Source organism: Coccinella septempunctata, chromosome 2 (assembly GCF_907165205.1).
Source record: "Coccinella septempunctata chromosome 2, icCocSept1.1, whole genome shotgun sequence".
NCBI classification, from domain to species: Eukaryota; Metazoa; Arthropoda; class Insecta; order Coleoptera; family Coccinellidae; genus Coccinella; species Coccinella septempunctata.
In genome coordinates this window covers 4,713,293-4,737,987 of record NC_058190.1, presented here as the reverse complement: position 1 = coordinate 4,737,987, position 24,695 = coordinate 4,713,293, and the positions used below count along the sequence as shown (strand labels likewise).

Below are 24,695 nucleotides of genomic sequence, written 5' to 3'. Positions count from 1 at the left end.
GGTTCCACAAAGTTTCGAATGCAGATGTCTTGCAACGCGCGAGTTGTACAACAATTGAGACTCAAGTAACGAGGGCCCGACTCAGATGGAGCGGCCACATTCTGAGGATGCAAGACACAAGACTCCCCAAAATAGCTCTCTATGGCGAATTGGCAGAGGGAGCTCGGAAACCAGGAGGCCAGTATAAGCGATTTAAGAAGGATACACTACATCAATCCCTAAAATCAATGAATGCCAATCATAACTGGGAACAACTAGCGTTAGACAGGTCACAGTGAAGGTCTTTGGTAAACAGTTATAATGGAGACTCGAGAAGAATACAGCGGCGGCCAGATCTGGTTGGTGACTATCCATGCCCGGAGTGTGGAAGGATTTGCAGGTCACCGTTGGGTCTCTTCAGTCACAGGAGGGCAGAAATTATAAGTCTGCTCTTTTTTTATGTCTTTTTGTAGATTTATTCCCGGTGACGGGATACAGCAATGAATGAATGAATGTTGTTATAATATTTATGTCGCGGGTTTAAGCTGTGAATTTATCAAAAATATCTTCTTTCGTTGACTCCAACGCAAAAAATGACATTTTACCTTTACGTTCTAATTCGCGAACGAAAATTCGACTATTTTTCGTCCGCATCAGACACTTTTCGTCATTAAGATACACATAAAAGAGCGGCAATTGAAACAATTTGGTGAATCCAAGATTCGATAAAAACACAAGTGCCTGTGACAACTGTCCTTTGCGGTTGTCAAATTTATTCTTTACGAAATCCGCCTTTTACGACTGTATTAAAAAAGTGGTTAGCAATACTCCTCCAGAGGGAATTCGCAATCACGCCGACGTAGCCAAGACCAGCAAACAGGAAGAACTTACCTAATTTCATAAAGGTAAACGAGTTCGAGGAAAATATGTAATATGCATCTTCGCAAAGAACTGTCTATTTTCTCGCCTGCTTGCAGGTTCGACCATAATAAGCAGTTTTTCTTCTTTGGTACAAAAATAACTTTTGTAGTAGGTTAAGAATAAATGACCCTGTATATTGGATTTTTTTTATGAAACAGTTCACTCTTTATTAATCTAAATTATATTTCCACTATGATCTATATTGATGAAATATAGGAATATAACACATAGTTAAAGGGTTCTGAAAAACATGGTTTTTTTTCAAAATGAAGATTATCATAAAAAATCAACTTAAGGGTTATAATTAGGATTCTTTCTGAGAATGACAAATCCTTCCATTATGGGCGTGAGAGCAATATATTCTTCTGTAGCCAATTCTGCTCTTTCTCCGTGCGCCAAAAGTACAGGAGTTGTATGAGTTTGGAAACCAGTAATAGTCTTAGGTTTACCGGCTTGTCCGACAACATCAACAGCTACACCAACCCTTACAGGTACAGGGAGGGCATTCAGTTCTTCATCAAAAGTAACCAACATTCTCGGTTGCATTGACGCTGCCAAAGTGTAGAGTAAATAATGGGATTTGCCAAGAATTATATTTTTGACATCCAAAAATCCTACAAGAGTTGCAAGGAGACCAGCAACTGCAACTGGACTCATCAACTGTCTATCGCTATGATAGGGGCTCAGCGTGAGTGTTCCTTTACCTAAATGTGTCAGACCTTGAGCTATTCTGACCATGAATAAATTATTAGGATCTTTAGCATGGTACTGAGCTAGCTGCCGGAGCATAGCAGCTAATCTGGCATTGTTCGTGCCTGCACCAACTAAACCCATAGCAAAAATAGCGTTATGGGCGACTTCGGCGTCGCTATCGTGAGAGAATTTGCTGAGTGTATCCAAAATATTCAATTTGGGATTGGACACTGAAATAAGACCAAGTGCTAACGGAACCGCCCTACGAATAACAGGTTCACAGTATCTCAACAGATGTCCGAAAGTCCTATAAGCCATTTCACTTCCTATATCTTCACCCATACTTATGAGCGCAATTCCAAGTACTGCAATAGCCTGCCTCGAAGACAGATCTTTGTCTTTATCCTCTTTTTCCTTGTTCTTGTCCTTGTCTTTTTTACTGCTTGCGTCGTCTTTGTCGGAAGATTCGTAATGCTCGGAACAGATATGCAATAGTTGTTGGACTTTCAGAACGTTCCCTGTACCTGCGTAAGCGCATATATCAACCATTGTCATCGCCATGGACTTGAATGGCTCAGGGATGACCTCCAAAGCTGCAAGAATTGCATCTGCCCCTTCTTGTTTTCCTGGAATAAAAAAAAATATAAATAATGTAGATACATCACTCATCTAAGAATCAAGATGTAAGACAGGAAAGAATCTCATCCTGAATGATTATAAATGATGCATAGTAGGTTTTGCTGATCAAGTAAGGAAGTACACTAACTGACAAACTGCAACACCCAGAAGGAGGTGTTTAAATTTCAAATTTTTCTGGTAAAACATAGATAGTATAGCAAGGAGTAAATGATTAAAATTTGGAGAAAAAAAAAAAACGAAGGGTTTACAATTGTTTTATTAAATTTGTTAATAATGTGTTTGTCCAACGCGGTTATCTATACACCCCTCAACACGTCTTGGCATTGATGCAAGAAGATGGTCTATTTCTTCTTGAGGGATACTATCCCAAGCTATCTGCACTTCATGTCTCAGGGCCACCAAAGTCCGTGGGGGCTGGGGTAAATTTCCAAACCTTCTACCCATGATGTCCCAAACATGCTGAATGGGCGAAAGATCGGGGGATCTGGGCGACCATGGCAAAAGATTCACATGGGTCGCTTCAAAAAAGTTTAAACTAACTCTGGCAACATGAGGTCGAGCATTATCTTGCTGAAATATTGGATTCTCGAGCCGGTTAAGGTAAGGGAGAACATATGACTCTACTATTTCTTGAAGGTAACGCAGCGCTGTCATGTTACCTCGAATAAAGACTAAAGGTGACCTTCTTCCATGAGCAATAGCACCCCATAACATAACACCTACTGACTGGCGTACATGACGCTCAACATCAAAATGAGGTTCACATCTTTCTCCTCGACGTAGTCTTACCCTTCTTCATCATGTGCACCCAAGGAGAATCGAGATGAGAGACCTGATGACATTCCATATTCCAATGTTGTCGTTCTCTGCACCACTGTAATCGTTGGCCGTCGATGCTCAACCGTAAGAGGTAACACAAGATGGGGTCGATAATACTGCAGTCTAAAAGAACTTATGCGGCAGTAAACCGTTCGAACAGTTACAGGATGGTCTTGTTCTCCTAACCACTCATCGGCCAAAGATCGAGTTGTCGCAAATCGGTCTCTAATGGCCATAAGTCATTTCAACAACAACTGAACATCGGCTTTGGATATCCTCGAACATCTGGTTTGTTGTAAAAAACGACTACAATATTTAAGTAACAAAAAATGTTTTTATGAAAAAATCTTCACGATTATTTTCTCCAAATTTTAATCGTTTACTCAACATAGTATCTATGTTTTACAACAGTCAATTTCTGACACTTTAACTCGGACACCCTGTACAGAAATTATTAATGATCTTCTGTTACAAGTAAAGTACAAAGTTTCTTCAATGTCAATAATTCTTGAAGCCAATATGAAAGATTTTTGATGAAATGGTTTCATTTGAGCAGTTCTGACGAAAATGATGTATTTTTTATGAAATATCTTTGAAACGTCACATTTTGAAATAACCATTTCAACCGTTTCCCAAAAAAAAATTATTTTAAGCACTTAAAAATGAAAAATAAAAATGGGTATTTAAAGTTAAAAGCGTTTTGAGAGAATTGTACAAGCTGGCAACATCGACTGAAATATGCCTTGATAATAAAGGACAACAAACGCATTATCTTGATGAGATAGACAAAGATGGCTGTCTATGAAGTCTGCGACGAACGAGGAAGGTCGTAAAATTTTATGGGATTTTTATGGCCGGTTGCAGTTGAAGCTCGCCAGTAAGTAGGCGCCTGTAAATCAACAGCTGTTATTTTATAAACAAGCTGATCGGACATTGTTCTTTTCATTATCTTGTATGCGCTGTTGCCAAATCTTAAACTCAGCACAAAGCGATTTAAATTTTAAAACCCCATATTTGAAGAATGATTTTGAATGGTGAATTTGAAAAAATCATGAATTAAACTCATATTTATTCAGTTTAAACTTGCATATGCAGTGATAACCCAAATTGAGGAGAATTCCCGATTGTGAGAAAACCCAAATGAGAGTAATTTAAGCAGTAACAGATTTCTACTCACCCAACATACACAAACCCAATCCCAAAGGCAGGAACCTTGCATACGTATCTTTCAATTCTGTCTCGGATTTTTCCATGAGGGTCTGAATTATAGAACTTGTTACTTGATGGTTCGCCGATCCCACAGAAATCATTCCACAGGCTAAAGCGGCCATACCAATAACTTCCATGCTAGATTTAGAATCGCTCAATACTGGAATCAGGAGACTCAGAACAGCCTCTCTATTAGAGCCTACATAAGCTAATCCAAGGCCTACAACTGCACCGATTCTCATTATGTTAGAGTTATGAAGAACATAGTCAGACAATAAAGCTAGAGCTGGATCGCACTCGTTCCTCACTCCACAGTTGACGATACCACAAGCAAGAAGTGCTCCCGACTTAATGTAGTCTTCTGACGAGTATAAATATTTATCGATTGGCGTCAAACCTCCATCTACATCCCAAAGTAGTACTAATCCTAGGGATGCTGTAGCGCTCAACATTCCATGCTCCTTGTTTTTGTATAGCCATTTGTTACCGTCCTCCATTAGAAGTTTATCCTGACCAAACGCTGCATTTACAAAACCATTCACGAAACTTGATGCTAAATTTTGACGGGCAGAATCTACTTGACTTCCACCAAACTGGGGCCTGGTATTTTCTAGATGGGATTTATAGACGTCTTCAGGCGTTTTCGGCTCCATGATATCTAATTCTCGGGCTAAATTGAGGAAATGGTTGCTTAGGTGACAATTAGACATGATATCAACAAGATCTTCATGTTCTGGTAAAACGTCTGTTATTTCGAGGAAGATTTGTTGTCTAGCCAGCATGAATGCCAACTGTTTCTGAATAGCAATATCTGGACATGAACAGAAAATATCGTCAATATGCACAAGTTCATTCATTTGCATGGCGATTCTGAGTGCTTGAGCGTATTGATCAAATTCTCGGCATAAAGCTAATGCTACTCGTAACAGCACTTGAACATCCTGCTCCGCTACATAGGGGGCACAGCTTGTTAAATACAGAACAATTCTTTGATAAGTATTCTCATCTGCGTATTCCTCCAATAATTCTAATTTATCTATTTCCATGAGAAGGTCACAAGCTTCTGCTTCAGCATTGTGAGCTAGATTATATGGAACAATTTGTTTCACTAATAAAATCACATTGTTTATTTTTTCTTCCGCATCAATTTCTGGCCATTCGGCAGCAATTTCTCCAGCTAGATGTCTAACGTATTCATGGCCCCATTCTCCAATGCTATTGAGATCTGCTAGTAAACGGTATTTCAAACATTCTCTGCCTTCTCCCATAGTCATAGCAAGAACTGATATAATGTCAGCACATACTTTTTTAACTTCAGTATCTGAGATTTTCTCATACACTTTTTTCATTGTACCGTAATGGGGTTTCATGAACTTCAAAGGCTTGGGCACAGACGTCATGGATGTTGTAGACATTCTTATATGATTAGCGAGAGATTGTAGTGCCGGAAGGTACAAATTTTCGTCCTTGTCTTCAAGCCTTTCAACACACATATTGAGTTCCTCTTGGAGTAACTTATCTTCTTCGGATAAATCATTCTTTTCATCTTCCGTTGTTTTGGGATCAGTTTTAGGGGGTGCTGCTTTCACATCAGTCATCTTTTCGGAAGTATATCAACTAACAACAAGTCGTAATTGATCTTTTGGGATTTTTCTAATATTTAACAAACTTTGACTCGTATACAGAGGAAACGCTGAGTAACGGCATATAAGCAAAAAGTTTTTGTGGTTAAGTAATGTCAGTGTCAGTGTCAAAATCTCCAACTGTCATAAACATGCTACGTTCAATAAAAAGCGCAATCCTCGGCCATTTGATAGTTAACTCTATAATCTTTGATATTCAGATTTCATGTACAGTTCATGCCTTCCCGTAATTACTGTTTTCACATAAACCAGGCCCAACAATCTTTATCTTTATTTTTTGATAACTCATTACCACAGAACACTCAGCTCATAACAATCGGCTGACCACGGAAGTAACGAAGTTGTTTGTGGTCAGAGTTTCTGTTTGTGGTTGTCAATTGTCAAGAAAAATGCAATAATTTTTAATTAATTCTCAATAATTATTGATGTCTGAAAAAAATTCGCAAATGTAACGTTCTAATTATCAAACCAAAGCTATACTGAAACAATTGTCAATTAAAATTCCTAAAAATGTCCGAAGAAGATTGTAAGAAATGTTTTTGTACACTAGAGATATGAATGTTTTTGCTGTATGTTATATCTGATTTATAATTTTCAGATTCGAATTATCCTTCTAAGGATTCAAATGATGAAGCAGGTCCTTCATTGTATGGTGTAGAAAGTAATAATTTAACTGAAAGTATAGAGAGCACTATTGATAATTTACGACACTTCTTCCTTGGAAGAATTGGTTTCGATGAGGAAGAAGATGACCAAGAAAATGAAGTTCAAGTAAGTGTCTAATAATTTATGACGAAAGCTTTGCGTAATTTGAAATTAACAGCCTTATAAACTTTCCCAGTTTTGAATCCACTTTGGCGACGAGATATCTTATAGTCATAGCTTGTTTGACACACATCGAAAGTATTGTCAAATTTGGAAAGTAGTTAAAGCCACAACTGTCAATAGTTTTAAAAAATTATCAAAATGATGAAATATTTCTGTTGTGTGCAAGAATATCCTATATCAGTGAGTTGGAAAATCTTTGTTGACAATAACATATATCGTTTAAATCGACATTTTTAGATTCTGGATGAGCAATCTTTAGATGGAATTGTGAAGTATATACAAGAGAACAAATGCCAGAATATCATAACAATGGCAGGAGCTGGTATATCTACGTGTGAGTCTCATTAGAATTAATGTTCAACTAATATTATTATTCTTCAGCATGCTTTCTGTAAGTTTTGAATTATTTTGATTTGAAAATTATGGATATTGCGCCTCCCTCTTTGGCCCTATCTAATTTTTCATAATTTGAGAAATCATAAGGCATGTCTTTAATTATTATTCTACATTTTAATGGAAATATTTGTCAGTTTCAAGGCGTCAAAACTCAGTTAGCCAAGCACAATTGTCATCTGATAATCACAGAAGATAGATGGCAATGAAAGTGATTGTGTTGATTTTGGAAATGAGTGAAGAAATTCTGTAAAGATTCTGGGGAATTCGGTTATTATTAGTTTCTATTACTTATAGTTTTGAAGGAAGTAGCTATCAACTTCTCTTTCTCAAGTGCCCTTCTCAATTAATTATCACATTTTCTAATTCTTATTGATTTTCGATGGAATTTCATGAAATCATTGATATTTTGAAGCTTTCCAGATGTTTTGAAGCTTTTAGAGAAAAATTCCTTATTTGGGATGATCACGAAGATGGTCATAGTGATTTACCCTTTCATCTTTGCATGCAAATATTTTAACAGTAGATTCTTGTGGTCAATAGGAATACTTTTATCATATACCATTTTTTCCAATTCGGCCCTGATAAAATTTTAAGTTTTCATAATGTGCTATGCTACCTCTGGAAAAACAAAACTCCCTTCTGAATAACAAGGTGGATCTATGACACTACACATCTATGGATCTTTTGATCTGAGTTGCATTCAGCAGAAGTAGAAAATATGAAGAATACGTTTATTTTACAAACCTGTCAAATATTCATTATAAAGCATCCAACTTAGTTACAAGAGTTGGGTTCTTTGAATTTTTGGTATTTTATGATATGTAATGATCCTAATGAGAAAACTGGAAGATATGTGATATCTTGTGTTCGAAAAAGATTCATCATATAAATGAAATTCATTTCATTTGATGAAACCGTTTGTGACAACTAAAAATAACATTTTTTTATGGTTTTTCAGTAGCCCGAATATTTCAAACCGAGCCGATTCGGAAAAAATAGTAAAAGATAAAAGTGTTTCTTTTGACCCAAAGAATCTACTGTTAAAATATTTGTAAGAGTCAAAGAATCACCTTGTATAGCTCTACAAAAGTTAAGAATGTTTAGACAGTTCCAAAAGTTCCATTTTTTTTTCTTCAATTTTTTAAATACGAAAGATCTTAAAAATAGTTTTCACTTATCTAATGCATTCTCAACTTCATTGCTTCAATTTCAAAAGGGCCTGAATCCAGTCATAAAAACAAAACCAACAAAAATAAGTTTCATATGAAAAATATAAGAAAGTGTTAACAGAACTGAATATGGAAAATGAGAAATAGAGAACATATGTTATTTTGTTGGATTTATTAATTATACAAAAACATTAATGAAAAATAAACTTCACTTAAAAATCTGGGACTAATGATTTTTCTTAAAGTGACTTTTTCCCCTTTCGAAATGGCTGTATGAAGGTCATACAGTTGCAGTTCCATAAAGTTAGAAATAGGCTATTATTTTGACAGTATCCCACAAGTCTATTAATATTTGATCATTCAAGAAAAAAGTATGGTTAAATGTACTCCATTCACTTTTATTTTAGCACTTCGTTGGCCGTGGAAATTTGACACATTTCACCCTGGATGGTACGAAAATGTGGGGTTATGAAACTTGTCAAAACATTTTTGGGTTTTAAATCAACGCTATGTTGCCCGTTCTACGTAAAAGTTTCTGTTATTATTCATTTTATCACAATGTCGAATCTCTTCGGAAAATATGTGACGAACATAATTGAAGTTTATACAAACTGATTGAAGGCATATCAAATCCAGTTATTTGCATGGAAAATACAAGAGATCAGTTTAATATCATAATATGCACTAGCTTGAGGAGAGTTAATGTTCGTTATCTTCTTTGGCTAAAGTTTGAATATGTTACATCAGTTGTTGATTTCAAAAATAATAACCCAAAGATGAAATGCATATGATGCAGTGGTTGGGATTGGGTATCTTCCGAAGGAATTAACAGATAATTACAAGAATGTCAAATTCTTCAACAAAAATCTTCTTGCATCAATATAAGTATAATATAATATAAAAGGAATTAAAGGAAGTTTCAAGTAAAGATGAACTTCACCTTTGAACAAAAATTTCACATGAATAAACAATTAACAGGACAAATGGCGCGTATTTGTGGCTGTTCATCTTAATGCATTGATATAATAATAATAATTAGGTATTTATTGGAAACTTAAGACATTTACAATGTACAGGACAAGTCCAATGAAAAATAGAAAAATCTATCGGGAACTTATTCTACGATGACATTCATCGAAAATCCTGTAGTAAACTTTTCGCATGAATTCACTCAAACATAAAATTCTCAAATGCCACCACTTTTTTGGGTCTCCCAATAGAAAGAAATTCTATGTCATCCTCTTCATTTGCAATCTTTCTGATTGTGGAAATATTCAGCTGAAATGTTTAGATTCAGATGTAACATTCTATAAATTCTCTTACATTGAATATGTTCGCTATCGTCAGACGTGTTGTGGATTTTAGAATATAAGGGTATAACTATTTGAATGAGCGGACCTGAATTCTAAATAGCACTTCCTGAAACCCTGTCTCTTTTTTCATTCACTTTCTGCATTTTCGTAATAAAAATTGTTATTAGTTGTGGCAACGGCGTTATAAGTGTTATGACATTAACGACATTTCATTAGTGCTAACCTTACTCAGTTTTAATTACAAAAACTTGAGAAAATTATTTCATGGCCAACCGACTGCTAAAATAAATGTGAATGGAGTATAGTTACATATCATCGGCATATAGAAAGAATTTACAATACTTAATACAGAGAGAAATAGTGTGAATGAATAATAAGACTTCAATGAAAACAATTTGGGTTCGCCCCTGTAATAAAGAACTAGATTTTTTGTTGAAAACTAGAATCTGAATTGCGAATATCTTTGTGAATTCCCCGTAAAAGTTGCAGGTCTTTAAAAACATCCAAATTTTTCTTACAGCCGCCGGGATACCAGATTTCCGATCGCCTGGCAGCGGCCTCTACCACAATTTACAGAAATACAACTTGCCACATCCAACGGCTGTGTTCGAGTTGAGTTTTTTCCACGAGAACCCCAGACCGTTCTTCGAGTTGGCCAAGGAACTGTATCCTGGAAAGTTCAAACCTACCCCGTGCCACTATTTCATCAAACTGCTGGACGACAAGGGCATCCTTCTGAGACATTATACTCAAAATATAGATACTCTGGAGAGGGTCGCTGGAATACCCGGGGATAAGATAGTGGAGGCTCATGGGACTTTTCACACTGGTCATTGTTTGAAATGTCAAAAAGAATATCCTCAGGAATGGATGAAAGGTAGCCATTGATTTAGTTATGAACTAGCTTGAACCTGCGGCTTCGCTGGAATAATTTATTATACAGGGTGGGCAAATTTCGATGTTTTAGCACTACAGCTTTCAAACCAGTGGAGATAGACAAAATCTGATACCCCATTCTCGTTCTCTTTTTTCGAGAAACTAACAAGAGTAGTGTAGTAGTCATTTTTGGCCACCTTCTTTTGTTTTCGAGTTATAAGCGAAAATTGGAAAAATGGCGATTTCGAAATAAATTTATATCTCCGCTAATACTGATGATAGAGCTCTGAAATTAAAACATTATACAGGCACATTTTTACGTAGAATTCAGTGGCGTGCTCGCCTTTTCAGCAGGATTTTTAATTACGAAGCTATTACCCAAAGTTATGTTTTTTCAAATGGAAACACTAGATTTCTGTGCAATTTTTTGAAAGCTTTATCAAAGCTGATTTCAAGAAAATATAACATCATATGGTTTGTATCAATATAAATAATAGAAAATTGTCAAAAACCTTTTTTCTCAATATTTCTATGGTTTCTACTTTTGATGAGAATAGAAAAATGTAGCATCTTATGATTACCACAGTCTCCTTCTATTAGTCCTTTCATTTCTATGCTTCTCACTCAATTTCTCCAAGATTCAAATTTTGTGAAAATTGGTAAAAAGCATAGAAAGAATGACATTGCCGGAAGGAGACTGCTCTTGTTATAGGAAGCTCTATTTTTCTGTGCTCGTCAAAAGATGAAACCATAGAAATATTGAGAAAAAAGGTTTTTGATCATTTTCTATTATTTATATTGATACAAACCATATGATGTTACATATTTTTGAAATCAGTAAAAATTAAGCTTTCAAAAAATTGCACAGAAATCTAGTGTTCCCATTAAAAAAAACCTAACTTTGGGTTATAGCTTCGTAATTAAAAATCCTGTTAAAAAAGGAAGCACGCCACTGGATTCCACTTAAAAAAGTGCGTGTATAATGTTCAAATTTCAGAGCTCTATCATCAGTATAAGCGGAGATATAAATTTATTTCGAAATCGCCATTTTTCCAATTTTCGCTTATAACTCGAAAACAAAAGAAGGTGGCCAAAAATGACTACTACTCTTGTTAGTTTCTCAGAAAAAGAGAACGAGAATGGGGTATCAGATTTTGTCTATCTCCACTGGTTTAAAAGTTGTAGTGCTAAAACATCGAAATTTGCCCACCCTGTACAGGGTGGGCAAAATTGTGATACCTAATTACAACTTTTGAATCCAAAGAAATAGAGGAAAATGAATGGTACATTGCGATCACCTTTTTTCGGGAAACCGATAATGCCATCAACTACATTTCTCTTTCTTCTTTTGTTTTCGAGTTATAGGCCAAAATTGAAATTTGGTCGTTTTCAACTTTGGTCATTATCTCCCTTTCTGTTTGTGCAAGGATGTTTTCTGATAGCAATCTACTGTCTGTATAGACCATATTAGTGAGGTTAGGCGGGAATTTTGAATTGCGATCCATTCGTGGATCTGGTCCCTGAATTCCCTATGCATTTCTTATGGGACTAAAAATTCCGCGTACTTCTCGCCTGTTTTTGGATATTTTAGCGAATTTCTTAAGATTTATTTCTGTTGGAATGTGTTCTATGAACCTTTCTTAACAAGCTGAAAACAAAATTTCGAAATAAAATGGTATATTTTTTTAATAATGGATCAATATAAAATTGGTCGGCAAGATCCATGGAAGTTTGTCGTAGCTTCATTTCGTTTCTAACCTCTGAAGCTGACATCATTCTAACGCGCAAGCAGCATGTCATTTTCCTTGTTACGTTTCATGATTGACGTATAGCAGAAATGATCTACGACATTCGGATATATTCCGTATAATAATGTGTTTAATTTTGATTTTAGGACATATAAAAGTATATTGTCGTTATACTTACATTTACTTCTAGCTAGCGATATTCCAACTTATAGTTGATTCCTATGTGAAACAATTTGAATATGGATCTCCCGCCAATTGAGTAATTTTAACCTCACTAATATGGTCTATAATGTTTTTATTTCAACATCCTAGCACAAACAGAAACGGAGATAATGACCACAGTTGAAATCACCCAAATTTCAATTTTGGCCTTTATCTCTAAAACGAAAGAAGATCGAGAATTGCAGTTGATGGCATTATCATTCTCTGAAAAAAAGTAACCGTAATGTGCCATTCATTTTATTCTTTCTTTTTGGGCTGGAAAGTTGTAGTTCGGATATCACCAATTATGCCAACATTGACAGGAATGTCGAAATGACGCCGAAACCCCCCACAGAACGGTCGTTTTCGGAAACGTAGGGACAGCAAAGCCCCAAAGACTAGAAATTACAGACCCTAAGGAACACATAGAACCCTTCCGCATCTACCTACCCCCTCCACAGCCAGAGCAATAATCCTTGTCCATCGGCTCTACCGCACTCTGTACATCAAGAGATTTTTTGTCAATATTTATCGCCAACGAAATTCCGGTAATTCATTTGTTGTATTATAAATACTAATTCTTCAGTTGATTGACAGGAAGGTATAAATACTAATTCGTTCGCCAAATGGAATTGAAAGAGCGAGGTCATGCTTGTTTTTCTAATAAAGTTGAGAAGGTTGAAATGCTCGGAAAATTTCAGTGGGCGGTTCCAGACTTTCCAAAACATTAAAAGGCAATATCTTTGCATCCAGGCCGAACCGTCAAAATGGCAGAGAAAAAAAAGTGTTTCCTTCGACCTTAAGAATCTACTGTTAAAATGTATGTACAAGGTGGACAAAATTGGTAAAATCTGAACTACAGCTTAACTCAACCAGATAGAGGGTAAACTCGCTGTTTAGACAAGTTGTTTCAGTTTACCCCTGAAACTTTTTAGGGTTTTCACTCCCAATCTCTGAAACAAAATCAATAAAAAAAATGAAATAAACTAATTTGTCAGGAGCAAAACAACTACAGAAAATTGTTGCCTGACAATGAACTGAAAATAAAGAACTTTGAAATTATAATTTTATATTGTAACGTTTCGGAGTCTATATCAGACTCCTTCATTAGACGAAAATCAATTTTCGAAGATCTTCTGAATTCTATCTTTTGTTTGACATTAATTGTCAATCAATTAATAATAATATTAATGAATCACGTTGATTCATTTAATTTTGATATCTATCTTCTTTTGTTTTCGAGTTATAGGCCAAAATTGAAATTAGGGGAATTTCAACTTTGGTCATGATCTTCGTTTCTGTTTGTGCTAGGATGTTGAAATAAAAACATTATACAGGCACTTTTTTGATAGCAATCCACTGGCGTACGATGATTTTTTCCAACAGCTATAACATAAAGTTGTGTCTTTTCGTATGAAAACCACGATGAAAACAGTAGTTTAAAATGACCGTTTCAGAAATATATCATACATCGCTCTCAGTCTATCTATTATAAGTCATTTTAAACTATTGTTATCATAAAAAAAACATCATGTTATAGCTCAGCAAATATACCTGTCGGCAAAAAGCATAGTACGCCACTGGATTGTTTTAAAAAAATGCTGTATAATGTTTTTATTTCAACATCCTAGCACAAACAGAAACGGAGATAATGACTGAAGAATAAATTTTAATTTTGGCCTATAACTCAAAAATAAAGGAATATAGAGGAATGCAGTTGATGGCCTTATTAGTTCCTTGAAAAATGACGAACGTAATGTGCCATGCATTTTCCTCTATCTAGTTGGGTTGAAAAAGTTGTAATTCAGGTATCACCTGATCTATACACGGTGTATTTGAAAGTTAGGCTTTCAAGGTAGAACTGGTCAAAATGAAGCGTTTCACCAAAAATCACCTATACAAAACTTTCAAAATGGCAAAGTTGAAAAAAAAATTTAAAGGATTACTGAATTAGATCCTAATACGACCCTAGACCGTTTGTTAGGTAAACTATCGTAAAGCACTGGGAAAAAAATTATCTCCTGATTCGACCATGTGAGATATTGGCTCGTTCGATATTAACGTGGTAATGAAAGTGGAAACTTAGAATTGCCGAATTATTCTCATTATTTTTTAGTAACTTACAAGATACAAGACTTAGGACACATGTGTAAAAAATAGAATAATACTTTAAAATCTCATCAATAAAATTTGTCTGAATTATTCACGAATTTTTTCCCAATGGGCATTACAATCTTCTTGTTCATTCCAACAATCGTCGTAAAAATGGGATGAAATGGGGAATCATCATAGCACTTTTTCAACATAAGTAACATAGGCACATAGATAATATAATACGACCCTAGACCGTTTTTTAGCTGAATAATCGCAAAGCAGTGGGAAAAAACTTATTTCCTGATTCGACCATGTGGTTTCGTTTAGGATATTGGCTCGTTCGATATTTACGTGGCAATGAAAATGGAAACTTAGCCCTCTAATACCCAATTCCGCCTTGAGACTGGTTGCATGTAAGTGGATACAAAATTATTCCCTGTGAGCAGTTTAGTTCAACTGCCCATGTCCGCCTTCAGTATAGGTTCATTTTGTGAGAACAGGTGTTAATGTAAATCAGTTAACTATTTGCGAAAAAAAGATGTAGATTATACATAAGCTAACTTATATTAACTAGCTAACTATACGGAAATAATTTTAAAAAGGAAAAAAAACTTGGGCATTTGAGGGTTAAGATTACACGATTTTATGAAATGGCTCATTTCGATACCAAAATGACAGAAGAGACTTAGGACACAAGTGTAAAAAATAGAATAATAATACTAGATCTCACCAATTAAATTCGCCCAAATTATTCACGAATTTTTTCACAATGGACATCACAATCTTCTTATTCGAACATTCCAACAATCGTCGTAAAAGTGGGATGTTAAACATCATAGCACTTTTTCAAGATAACTAACATAAGCACTTTTAAGAAACACTATTATCTACATTTTTTCACCCTAAATTGCACGATACAACAATTATGATTCTCTCAAAAGTGACTTGATGCATCTAATCGGATGAACTTGGTACTGAACCATTCATTGTCCAGCCATATGTTTATGTTTTGTTTCATTTTTGCAATGCCGGAGTCCACCTTCCGTACTTGAAATTCAATGAAATTTTGTCGAACTTCTAGGGGTTGTATCTCAGCCATCTTGGATATTTTATATAGACAATTTTTGGTTGAACGACTAATTTTGATGAGTTCTACCTTATGTCAAAAAATAAGCCTCACCTTCGAGAACAACCTGTATACGTCCATTCAATTATTCCCAATTGCCAGATCTTCAATATATTCAGAAATGAAAAGGTTAAGTGATTTCGTTTTAGTAATCAAGTGACAGCTAAATAATTGTCAAGCGAACAATTATTGTTTTATGAAATTTGGTATCAACCTGAGACACTTATTATTTATTATTTATTATGATAGATACAAACCTGTTGTTTTAGAGCCCTGAGGATGAACTCAATAAAGTTGAAAACGTTGACAGAGAGAAAATAATTTAATTTTTTAACTAATTGATCCACGACCCAACCAATCGTTCATCGATACCAATTTTGGATCACTTAACTGAAAATAATTAGTAAATATTTGATATTTGCAGAGATAATTTTCCGGGATGAAGTGCCGCAGTGCGAAGTTTGCAGTGGGGTGGTGAAACCAGACATTGTTTTCTTCGGAGAGAACCTTCCAAGCAGATTCCATAAGATGCTATTCTCAGATTTTCCGAAATGCGACCTCCTCATCATTCTGGGATCATCTTTGGCCGTTCAGCCTTTTGCTTCGTTAGTTGATAGGTAAGTCGATCCAATCTATCTGTCTAGAGTCGATAAATGAAGGCTGTTTCAATGGGAAGGACCGATGCTCACTTATCTTTAAAGATAAGGAAGATATCCCGAAGGAGTGTCCAAAATGGGATAACTCTTGAAGCCAAAGAGATTGAGGAAAATTAATGGCACTTTGCGGTTATCTTTTTTCGAGAAACTGATAATGTTTGAAGTATTGTTTTTTTCATGTTTACGAGGATATATTGAAAAATTCTTAGGCTACTATAGAACCAAACAAAATTTTAATGTCAAAATAAACTGCGCACATGAGTTAGGGATATTGACTTAAATTACAAAAAAATATAGTTAAAATAAGATTTTTGTGATGAAAATTCATATTAATATGATTTCAAGTTGCAAATTAATTTTAGTCTGTAGGTCTGCAGCGTATACAGGGTGGTTAAGAAAAATCGAGTAAAATAACGAAATTTTATTCTCAGAGAATTCAAGCATTTTAAGACTATCAATACAATGTATGCCCTCCACGGGCATCAATAACAGCTTGACATCTTCTTTGCATTCTACACAAGAGGTTGTTGAACATTTCTTGAGGAATTTGGTTCCATAAACGGGGCAGAAGCTCTCTCAGATCAGTTAAGGATTCTGAGGTAGGTTGCTGATTATCTAATCTTTTTTGGAGCATATCCCATGCATGTTCTATGCAATTCAAATCGGGTGAGTGCGGAGGTATTGGTAAATGTGGAATACCAAGCTCCTCGCGCGCATTCTCAACTATGGCTGCACGGTACGGTCTAGCGTTATCGTCTAGAAATTGAAAAGTTTCACCAATAGCAACATGAAAATTTGGCACAACATTGACAATGACATGCTCCCTATAGTGTAAGGCCGTCATATTCCCAGGATAAATGTGTAGATCTGTGCGCCCGTTGAAACATATCCCGGCCCATACCATAACACACCCCCTCGGAATGGATGGACTTCTTGGACATAGCGACGATTACGGGGCATGTGTGGGATTGTCCATACCCTTATTCTTCGAGAATCTGAAAATCGTCCATATTTAGAATCATCAGTGAAAAGGACACCACGCCATTGATCCTTCCAGTTGATATGTTGCCTTGCCCACTCCAGTCTTTGACGCTTATGGTCACGTGTTAATGGAACTCCTCTTAATTCTAGAACCTATATTCACCTCTCTCAAACGTCGTCTGATGGTTTCGATGGAAACTTGGACCCCATTTGCATTTTGAAGAGTATTCCGTAGCATTCTACACGTAGATGTAGGGTTTCTTCTCGCCAAAACGGTGATGAAACGATCCTGAGCAGGTGTTGTTTTTCGTCGCCCACCAAGCCTGTCTGTCTGTCTTTCCAACAAGGAACCTGTCTCCCTGAACCTATTCCAAAGTCGAGATATCACACTTCGGCTGACTTGGAGCCTTTCCGCTACAACAACCTGAGTTATGCCACCCTGTATCATTCCGATAGCCCTATTAGCCTCAGCGTTTGTTAATTTACGCCTTGGCATTTTCAGAAAACTCGTTTCAAATCGAAGCCGTTGATAAACTGACTTCATTTCGAAATAAGAACATTCATGAAGCATATGCAAAGAATCAAACTTCAGAAAAAAAGAGACCAGATTGACGAAATGTCTCATACTGATTTTTATTGGATCGATTCAAGTTGTTATTGAGTTTTAAATGATTTTACAGCGATTTTCTCGATGATTACATGCTTTTAAAAACGATTGAATACGATATCTCCTCTTAATTGAATACACTTATTACAGCGAACGTGCAACGTTTCTAGACCTTTCAAAAAAAATGTTTCTTCTTGCTCTGCAAACCAGACCTCCACAGCTTTTTTCATTCCCTCGTTGGAAGAAAATTTACGACCTTTTAAACTTCTTTTCAGTTGAAGAAAGAGATGATAGTCGGATGGAGCCAAATCTGATGAATAAGGGGGGTGTTCTAGTAATTCAAACCCTAAATCACGAATTTGTTGCATGGCAACATGGGATTTGTGTGCAGAGGCGTTGTCCTGCAAAAACAAAACACCTTTGAATAGCTTTCCGCGTCTTTTCTCTTTAATTTTTTCCCGTAGAGTGTTCAGTAATGTCAAGTAGTAATCTCCGGTTATTGTTCTACCCTTATCGATTGTTGCTTTGTTTCTGAATCGTAGAAATGTACCCAAGTCTCATCTATAGTAACAATTCGGATTAAGAAGTCTATGTAGGGGAGACTAGGGAGCATTGATACATGGGGAGGCTTGATACAGGCTTATATCCGCGATCTGTAGCCGTTTTCAAAAGTTTTATACTAGTGAACACTATTCTTTGGCAGAGGGCATTGCGTGACGTTAATCTGTAAGGCTTACAGTAGTTTGTTTGTGAAATATTCAACGAAGAGTGTTTCGAGGTGAGAAATTGTAAGTTTTTACTCAAGTCACCTAAGGGTTTTATGATCATGCATTAATTCTTCGGCATAAACAAACATTTCACTGGGAAATATGCATAAAACTACTCAATTTACAGTTTTATTCGCCTTTCAAAATATATGAGTATAAGATGAAAACATAAATCCCTTTAAAAATTGCTTTCGGGGAGGTTTGAGACATTTGTCGTGGGGAGGCCTGATAAATAAATCATCTTCAAAAAAATATTCCGTAGCTAGTTGGATAGGCCTACATGAAGGCGTTTTCACCATCTAACATATCAAAGGGATTTTTAACAACTGGAATTTATCCGTACAATCCCCATGTATTTAACGAGGTCAACTTTTCTTGTGCGGAAGTGACTAACCGACCATTTCATGATTTTTCTATATCTATGGGACCAAAGCAAGCCAGTATCATTGCTGACCTACCTACTGAGCTTAATAATCCTCTCGATTACTCTCCCAGTACATCGTATCAATCCTCCCATATGTGGGGAGGCTTGAGACAGTTTGCATGTTTTTGTGTTCAACGTTCTGTATAGAATAAGATGGTTATGTTTTGAGACTTCTATATTTATTTTGTTGAACGATTAATTGAAGAATTATATAATATAAGAAAAGTCCTGTTTCTTCATATAATTCAGTTTCCAGAATAAAAATTCCAAAAAACGTATCAACCCTCCCCAGTCTCCCCTACATCGTTTTCAAATCGAGCACAGCTACATTTGTAAGCTTTTGGTCAACATTCAAACGTTTGGAGATCCATTTTACGGCAATTTTTCTCATGTCCAAATTGACGTGAACTATATGATGAACGCGTTCGTATGAAATATTCAGTGATTCAGATAAAATCAAGTCATGAACTGCATCGATATTTTCGGGGACTGACACAGAAACTGGCCTTCCCGATCGGTCATCATCTTCAATGGAAAATTTACTTCTTTAGAAGCTTGCAGTCCAATTTTTCACGGTAGCATATGAAGGACATTGATCACCAAGAAGGGTATTAAGCGTATCTTCGTGAATCTGCTTACCCCTTAACCCTTTTAAATACAGGTACTTGATGGTGGCTCGATACTCCAATTTTTCGATTTTCACAATTTCGGTGGACATCTTCTTTCTTTTAATTCATTCCGTAACTCTGGTTTACTTTTTTGACCTCAAACTTCACACTGACACTTCTAATGAACTATTGTTCGTTGTTGCTATGGTAACGCAATATTTTTTTTATGCATGGAACTGGTCTAGGCTAACTTGATATCAATACACCCTCGTATGTTGTCAGTTACGAGTACGCCAGTGGACTGCTATAAAAAAGTGTCTGTATAATGTTTTTATTACAACATCCTAGCACAAACAGAAACGGAGATAATGACCAAAGTTGAAATCGCCCAAATTTCAATTTTGGCCTATAACTCGAAAACGAATGAAGATAGGGAAATGCAGTTTCCCGAAAAAAGGTAACCGCAATGCGCCGTTAATTTTTCTCTATCTGTTAGAAAAGTTGTAGTTTCGTATCACCAATTTTGCCCATCCTGTGCAGGCACGACGTAGAACGCTCAATTTGAAGATGATTTTTTTTCAGGGTACAAAGGGATTGTCCCAGATTACTCATCAACAGAGAGAGGGCTGGCCAGAGGTCCGGCCTTATGGCACTCATGGGCGTAAGGGGAGGTCTAGACTTCGAGAATGAAAAAACAAAAAGGGATGTTTTCTGGCTGGGAGATTGTGATGATGGGTGTCAATTACTCGCTGAAAAATTAGGATGGGGGGTAAGTAATCTCATGAGAGTCCAACTCGGGATTTCTAGTTTAAATTGAATATTTTTTGTACCGCTTTAGGTCGAAAAATAATATGAGTATTCAGTGTTTTTTCTCGAGGTGTATTTTCATCTTTTTTTTATATTTCTTCTCAAAAGATATTTTGAACTGGCCGTTAAATGTTAACGATATTTATTGATGTGTTCTGAAGATGCATATTTTCTGTAACATCTTGATTTTTTCTCCAATTACAAAAACTCATATGGATTATATGAAAGTCTTCTGTTACATGGGGAAGTAAGTTTTTATCGAGCCAACCTCAATTTTGTTCTGAAAATTTGCAGGACAATAATAAAATATTTTCAGACCTCTGAAACCTTCTACTTTCTTTTTTTAATAGCTCACCCAGTATATTTTTCAATCTTAAGATAGCTGATTTGATGGTAATTTCAACAGTATACCACTCTTTGGATAAAAACTTAACAATAAGTTATTGGGATTCTTATGAAAAAAATGGTGAGAACAAGATGTCACAATTTATTGGAATATTTCTGCTGAGAAGCTTTTTTCTGAAACAATGTCTTCAATTTTCCTGAAAAAAATTTTAACTGTTTTCAATTTCGCCAATTATATAGTATTATAATACTGTTTGCTGTTTGAACCTAAAATGTTTAGGTTGTTTATGAGAAGAACATTGGACAAATTGATTTAATAAAAATTCGTGATTTTCAAATTACAACCTATATTTTTTATAATTGCAGTCGATTCTACGTAGAAAAACAGGCGGGTTTACCTAATTGAACCCTATATCTAAAATAAGATAGAGTAGTTACCAATGAAAAACTTGATAAAAGCCTAAATTTCGAACTATTTAATTATTCTGTTATTTCCAGAAACCAAAGAAAAAACTTAAATTCGATTCGAAAAATAATTTTGACGTTTCATGAATTGTTGATGAATTCTCAAAAATCCCAACAAACAATTCATCGGATGAAATGTCAAAATTATTCATCGGAACATAGAATTTCAGTTTTTTCTGTAGATTCTGCAAGTCGCAGAATAATCAAGTTGTTCGAAATGGCGCTTTTTCATTATTTCATGTTTCTCTTAGATACCTAACTCTGAAATTTTTCAACTTAGGTAGCCTCCTCTCTTGTTCTACGAAGAATCGACTGAAGCAATACAGGGTGAGTCTCGAACAAATATTTTAACAGTAGATTCTTGAGGTCAAAACAGACACTTTTTCCCTATAGCATTTTTTCTGATTCGCTAAAAAGATAAAGCCATTTTAAATTTCAAAATAAGCTACGCCACCTCTGGAAAAACGAAATTACCTTCAGAATAACTAGCTAAATCTGTGACATCTGTGGATCTTTTAAACAGAGTTGTATTCAGCCAAAATACCCAATTTTCCGACCATCAAAGATATTTTTAATTTTTACACATCAAATTCTTACTCGAAAACGGCACATTTTATGAGATAATGTGAAGAATAATTTTATTTCACAACACGTTCAAATATTCATCAGATAGCGTCCAACTTAGTTTCAAGAGTTGGGTTTTTTGAATTTTTGGTATATTTATTTTTGGTATATTTATTATACATAATGGTCATAATGAGAAAACTGGAAGACATGGGTGATATCTTGTGTTCGAAAAATATTCATCAAATAAATGAAAAACTATATTCCGAAATTCATTTCATTCGATGAAACAGTTTGTGAGATAGAACTGAAAATAACATTTTTTATGATTTTCAACCTGTATCTTTCAAACCGAGCCGATTCTGAAAAAATGGTAAAGGATAAAAGTGTTTCTTTTGACCTCAAGGATCTACTGCTAAAATATTTGTGAGTCAAAGACTCATCCATTATAAAACATTGAGTTTTGATTAATACGATTTGTCTCAACTTGATGATCTTCTCATTAACACCCTGGACATTTTATTTCCAAAGAGTAAACAGTATTATAATACTATACAGGGTGTGGCATAATGAATGGATAATATGGTGCCTGCGGGTCAAGGACCTTCTGGCGGTTCGGAAAAATATATTTTATGTTCAGCAAAAGTCCCTTGGTTTTTCGAAAATTCAAGAAAATCACACCTTTCGCTACTCTTTTTGCAGGCAAGACTCCAAATGAAAGAATTTTTTCGAACTGTTTTTAGGATAGTATTCCTGGATAGATGCGCTATCGATTGTAAATTATTATTTTCGGGGCGCATGAATAGTTTTTCATAAAAAAAATATTCAACACAAATTTTCCGTTTTGCTTATATTTTTTCCTAAGTTCAACCCAGCCTGGTGTTAGAAATAATAAGGTTACCTGAGTGCCAAAGCAAGAGAAAACATGCCTGTTTCACTGAGATTCTGAAATGGTATAACTCACTCTATTTCCAGCATTAAATACAAAAAGAAATTTCTACTACAATGAGTCAAGGCAGAGTTTGATGTAAGCCTTTTTCTTTAATTTTTGGCAACTGAAATGAGACTTGCCAGCAGAATAAAGCGATTATTCATAAGAAGTTGTAAAGCATCTAGTAGAGCTCCTGATGCCCACTTTGAACACTTTTTGTAACGATATTTTAAAATTGTTTTTTTCTCTGGTTTTCTTTCATTATTAAGCCCTATAGTTATAAAGTTAATAGTTTTTAAGCGAATTTCAATTAACGAAGTGAATTTTAGCACTTTTGTAATTAAGAAAAAAAGCTAAAAATTAATTTCTCCTACATTGAGTCAAGACCTTTGTTACAAAAATGCTGAAATTTAATTCATAACTTGAAATTAACTTGAAAATATTGATTTCACAACGTTGGGGTTCAATAATAAAAGAAAACGAGAAAAAATAACAATTTTGAAATATCGTTTCATTGAATTAAATTTTACAAAAGATGCTCTAAGAAGCCACCATGAGCTTCAGTACATGCTGTATACTTTCTTATAGATGATTGCTTTATTCTGCTTGCATTTCTCATTTTAGCTGCTAAACATTTTGGTAACAGTGTTTACACTAGGCCTCAACTGATTTCAATAGGAATCTATTTTGTATTAAATGCTGAAAATACAGAGAGTTATACCTTTTCGGAATCTCAATGAAACTGGCATGTTTTTTATTGCATTGGCTCTCAGCTAACCATATTATTTTTTACACATCGCTAGGTTGAACTTAAGAAAAAAAAATTAGCAAAACGGAAAAGTTGAGTTAGATCTTTTTTTCATGAAGAACTATTCATGCGCCTCAAAAATAATGAATTACATTCGATAGATCATCTATCTAGGAATACTATTCAAAAAACAGTTTGAAAAAATTCCTTGCCTGAAAAACGAGTGGCGAAGGGTGTAATTCTCTTGAATTTTCGAAAATCTCCGATATCTCGAAAACCAAGGCACTTTTACTAAACGTTAAATTTTTCTGAACCGCCATAGAGTCCTCTACCCGCAGGCTCCATATTATCCATTCATTACGCCACACCCTGTATATGTAATGGGAAAATTTTAAATTCTAGATTTTTTTTTAAACCCCTCAACTCAACTTTTGACAAACAGATTATTTTTATAGAATGTAATTTGCTGAAATATACTCATGTTTCATCTTTTGTATGATTTTAGGCTGAGTTGAATGAACTAATCAAAAAAGAATATCGTCGCATTGACGACGGCGATCACGGTGTCCCCGAGAACGAGAACACTGGAACGAAGGAATTTCCGGGTGTCTTTTGACTCGTGAGGTGAAGAAGTGATGCCTTATTTTCTTATAACTATTATGATTCTTAAGTTTAATATTTTCCATATATTTATTTTAGGTTGATTTTGTTATTGCTTTTGAAATCGAAAATTTTAATGCCTGAAGCAATTAAATTATTCCTCGTATCTTAATAATAAAATTAATGAAATAAAAATTGTTTTTAATATGAACGCACCACTTATATTGTCGGCTGTTCGTGTACTACATATAGTAGAAAAATTAGCTGTTATTTTTGTACATATTGTCTTGAAATAAAAACGTCATATAATTAAAAAGAGGTTTGATCCATTTTGAGTTTCCTTGTGCTGTTAAAAACTCGAAACGTAACTTCAACTATGGTATGCAATGTTTCATAGTTGAATCCTTGAACCTCCTTTCCTAGGGGACCGGGGGGTTCATTTCACCTTTGATGATTCGAAATTTTCCACCTGAAGACGGTGGTGTATCAGAATGAAACTTTCAGGAAATATACTCGTTGAGATTTGCTATCGAATGCA

At 35.2% G+C, this 24,695-nt stretch overlaps 2 protein-coding genes across 3 annotated transcripts; one reads left to right on the top strand and one right to left on the bottom strand.

Annotated features, from left to right (window-relative positions):
* Positions 1–1,032: 1,032 nt before the first annotated feature.
* On the bottom strand, positions 1,033–5,992 carry LOC123306511 (26S proteasome non-ATPase regulatory subunit 2). Its single transcript, XM_044888553.1, has 2 exons — positions 4,229–5,992; positions 1,033–2,219 (listed from the first exon to the last, which is right to left on the bottom strand). The coding sequence occupies exons 1-2, from the start codon at positions 5,856–5,858 to the stop codon at positions 1,192–1,194; spliced, it is 2,658 nt and encodes an 885-aa protein (XP_044744488.1). The 5' UTR covers positions 5,859–5,992; the 3' UTR covers positions 1,033–1,191.
* A 250-nt stretch (positions 5,993–6,242) lies between these two features.
* On the top strand, positions 6,243–24,352 carry LOC123306512 (NAD-dependent protein deacetylase sirtuin-2-like). 2 transcript variants are annotated; one of them, XM_044888554.1, is made up of 7 exons: positions 6,243–6,429; positions 6,502–6,674; positions 6,969–7,065; positions 10,130–10,486; positions 16,079–16,271; positions 20,280–20,466; positions 24,063–24,352. In XM_044888554.1, the coding sequence occupies exons 1-7, from the start codon at positions 6,414–6,416 to the stop codon at positions 24,171–24,173; spliced, it is 1,134 nt and encodes a 377-aa protein (XP_044744489.1). In that variant the 5' UTR covers positions 6,243–6,413; the 3' UTR covers positions 24,174–24,352. The 2 variants fall into 2 exon arrangements, with proteins under 2 accessions (XP_044744489.1, XP_044744490.1); XM_044888555.1 differs by lacking the exon at positions 6,243–6,429 and adding an exon at positions 6,745–6,911 and having other exon boundaries at positions 6,532–6,674.
* Positions 24,353–24,695: the final 343 nt, after the last annotated feature.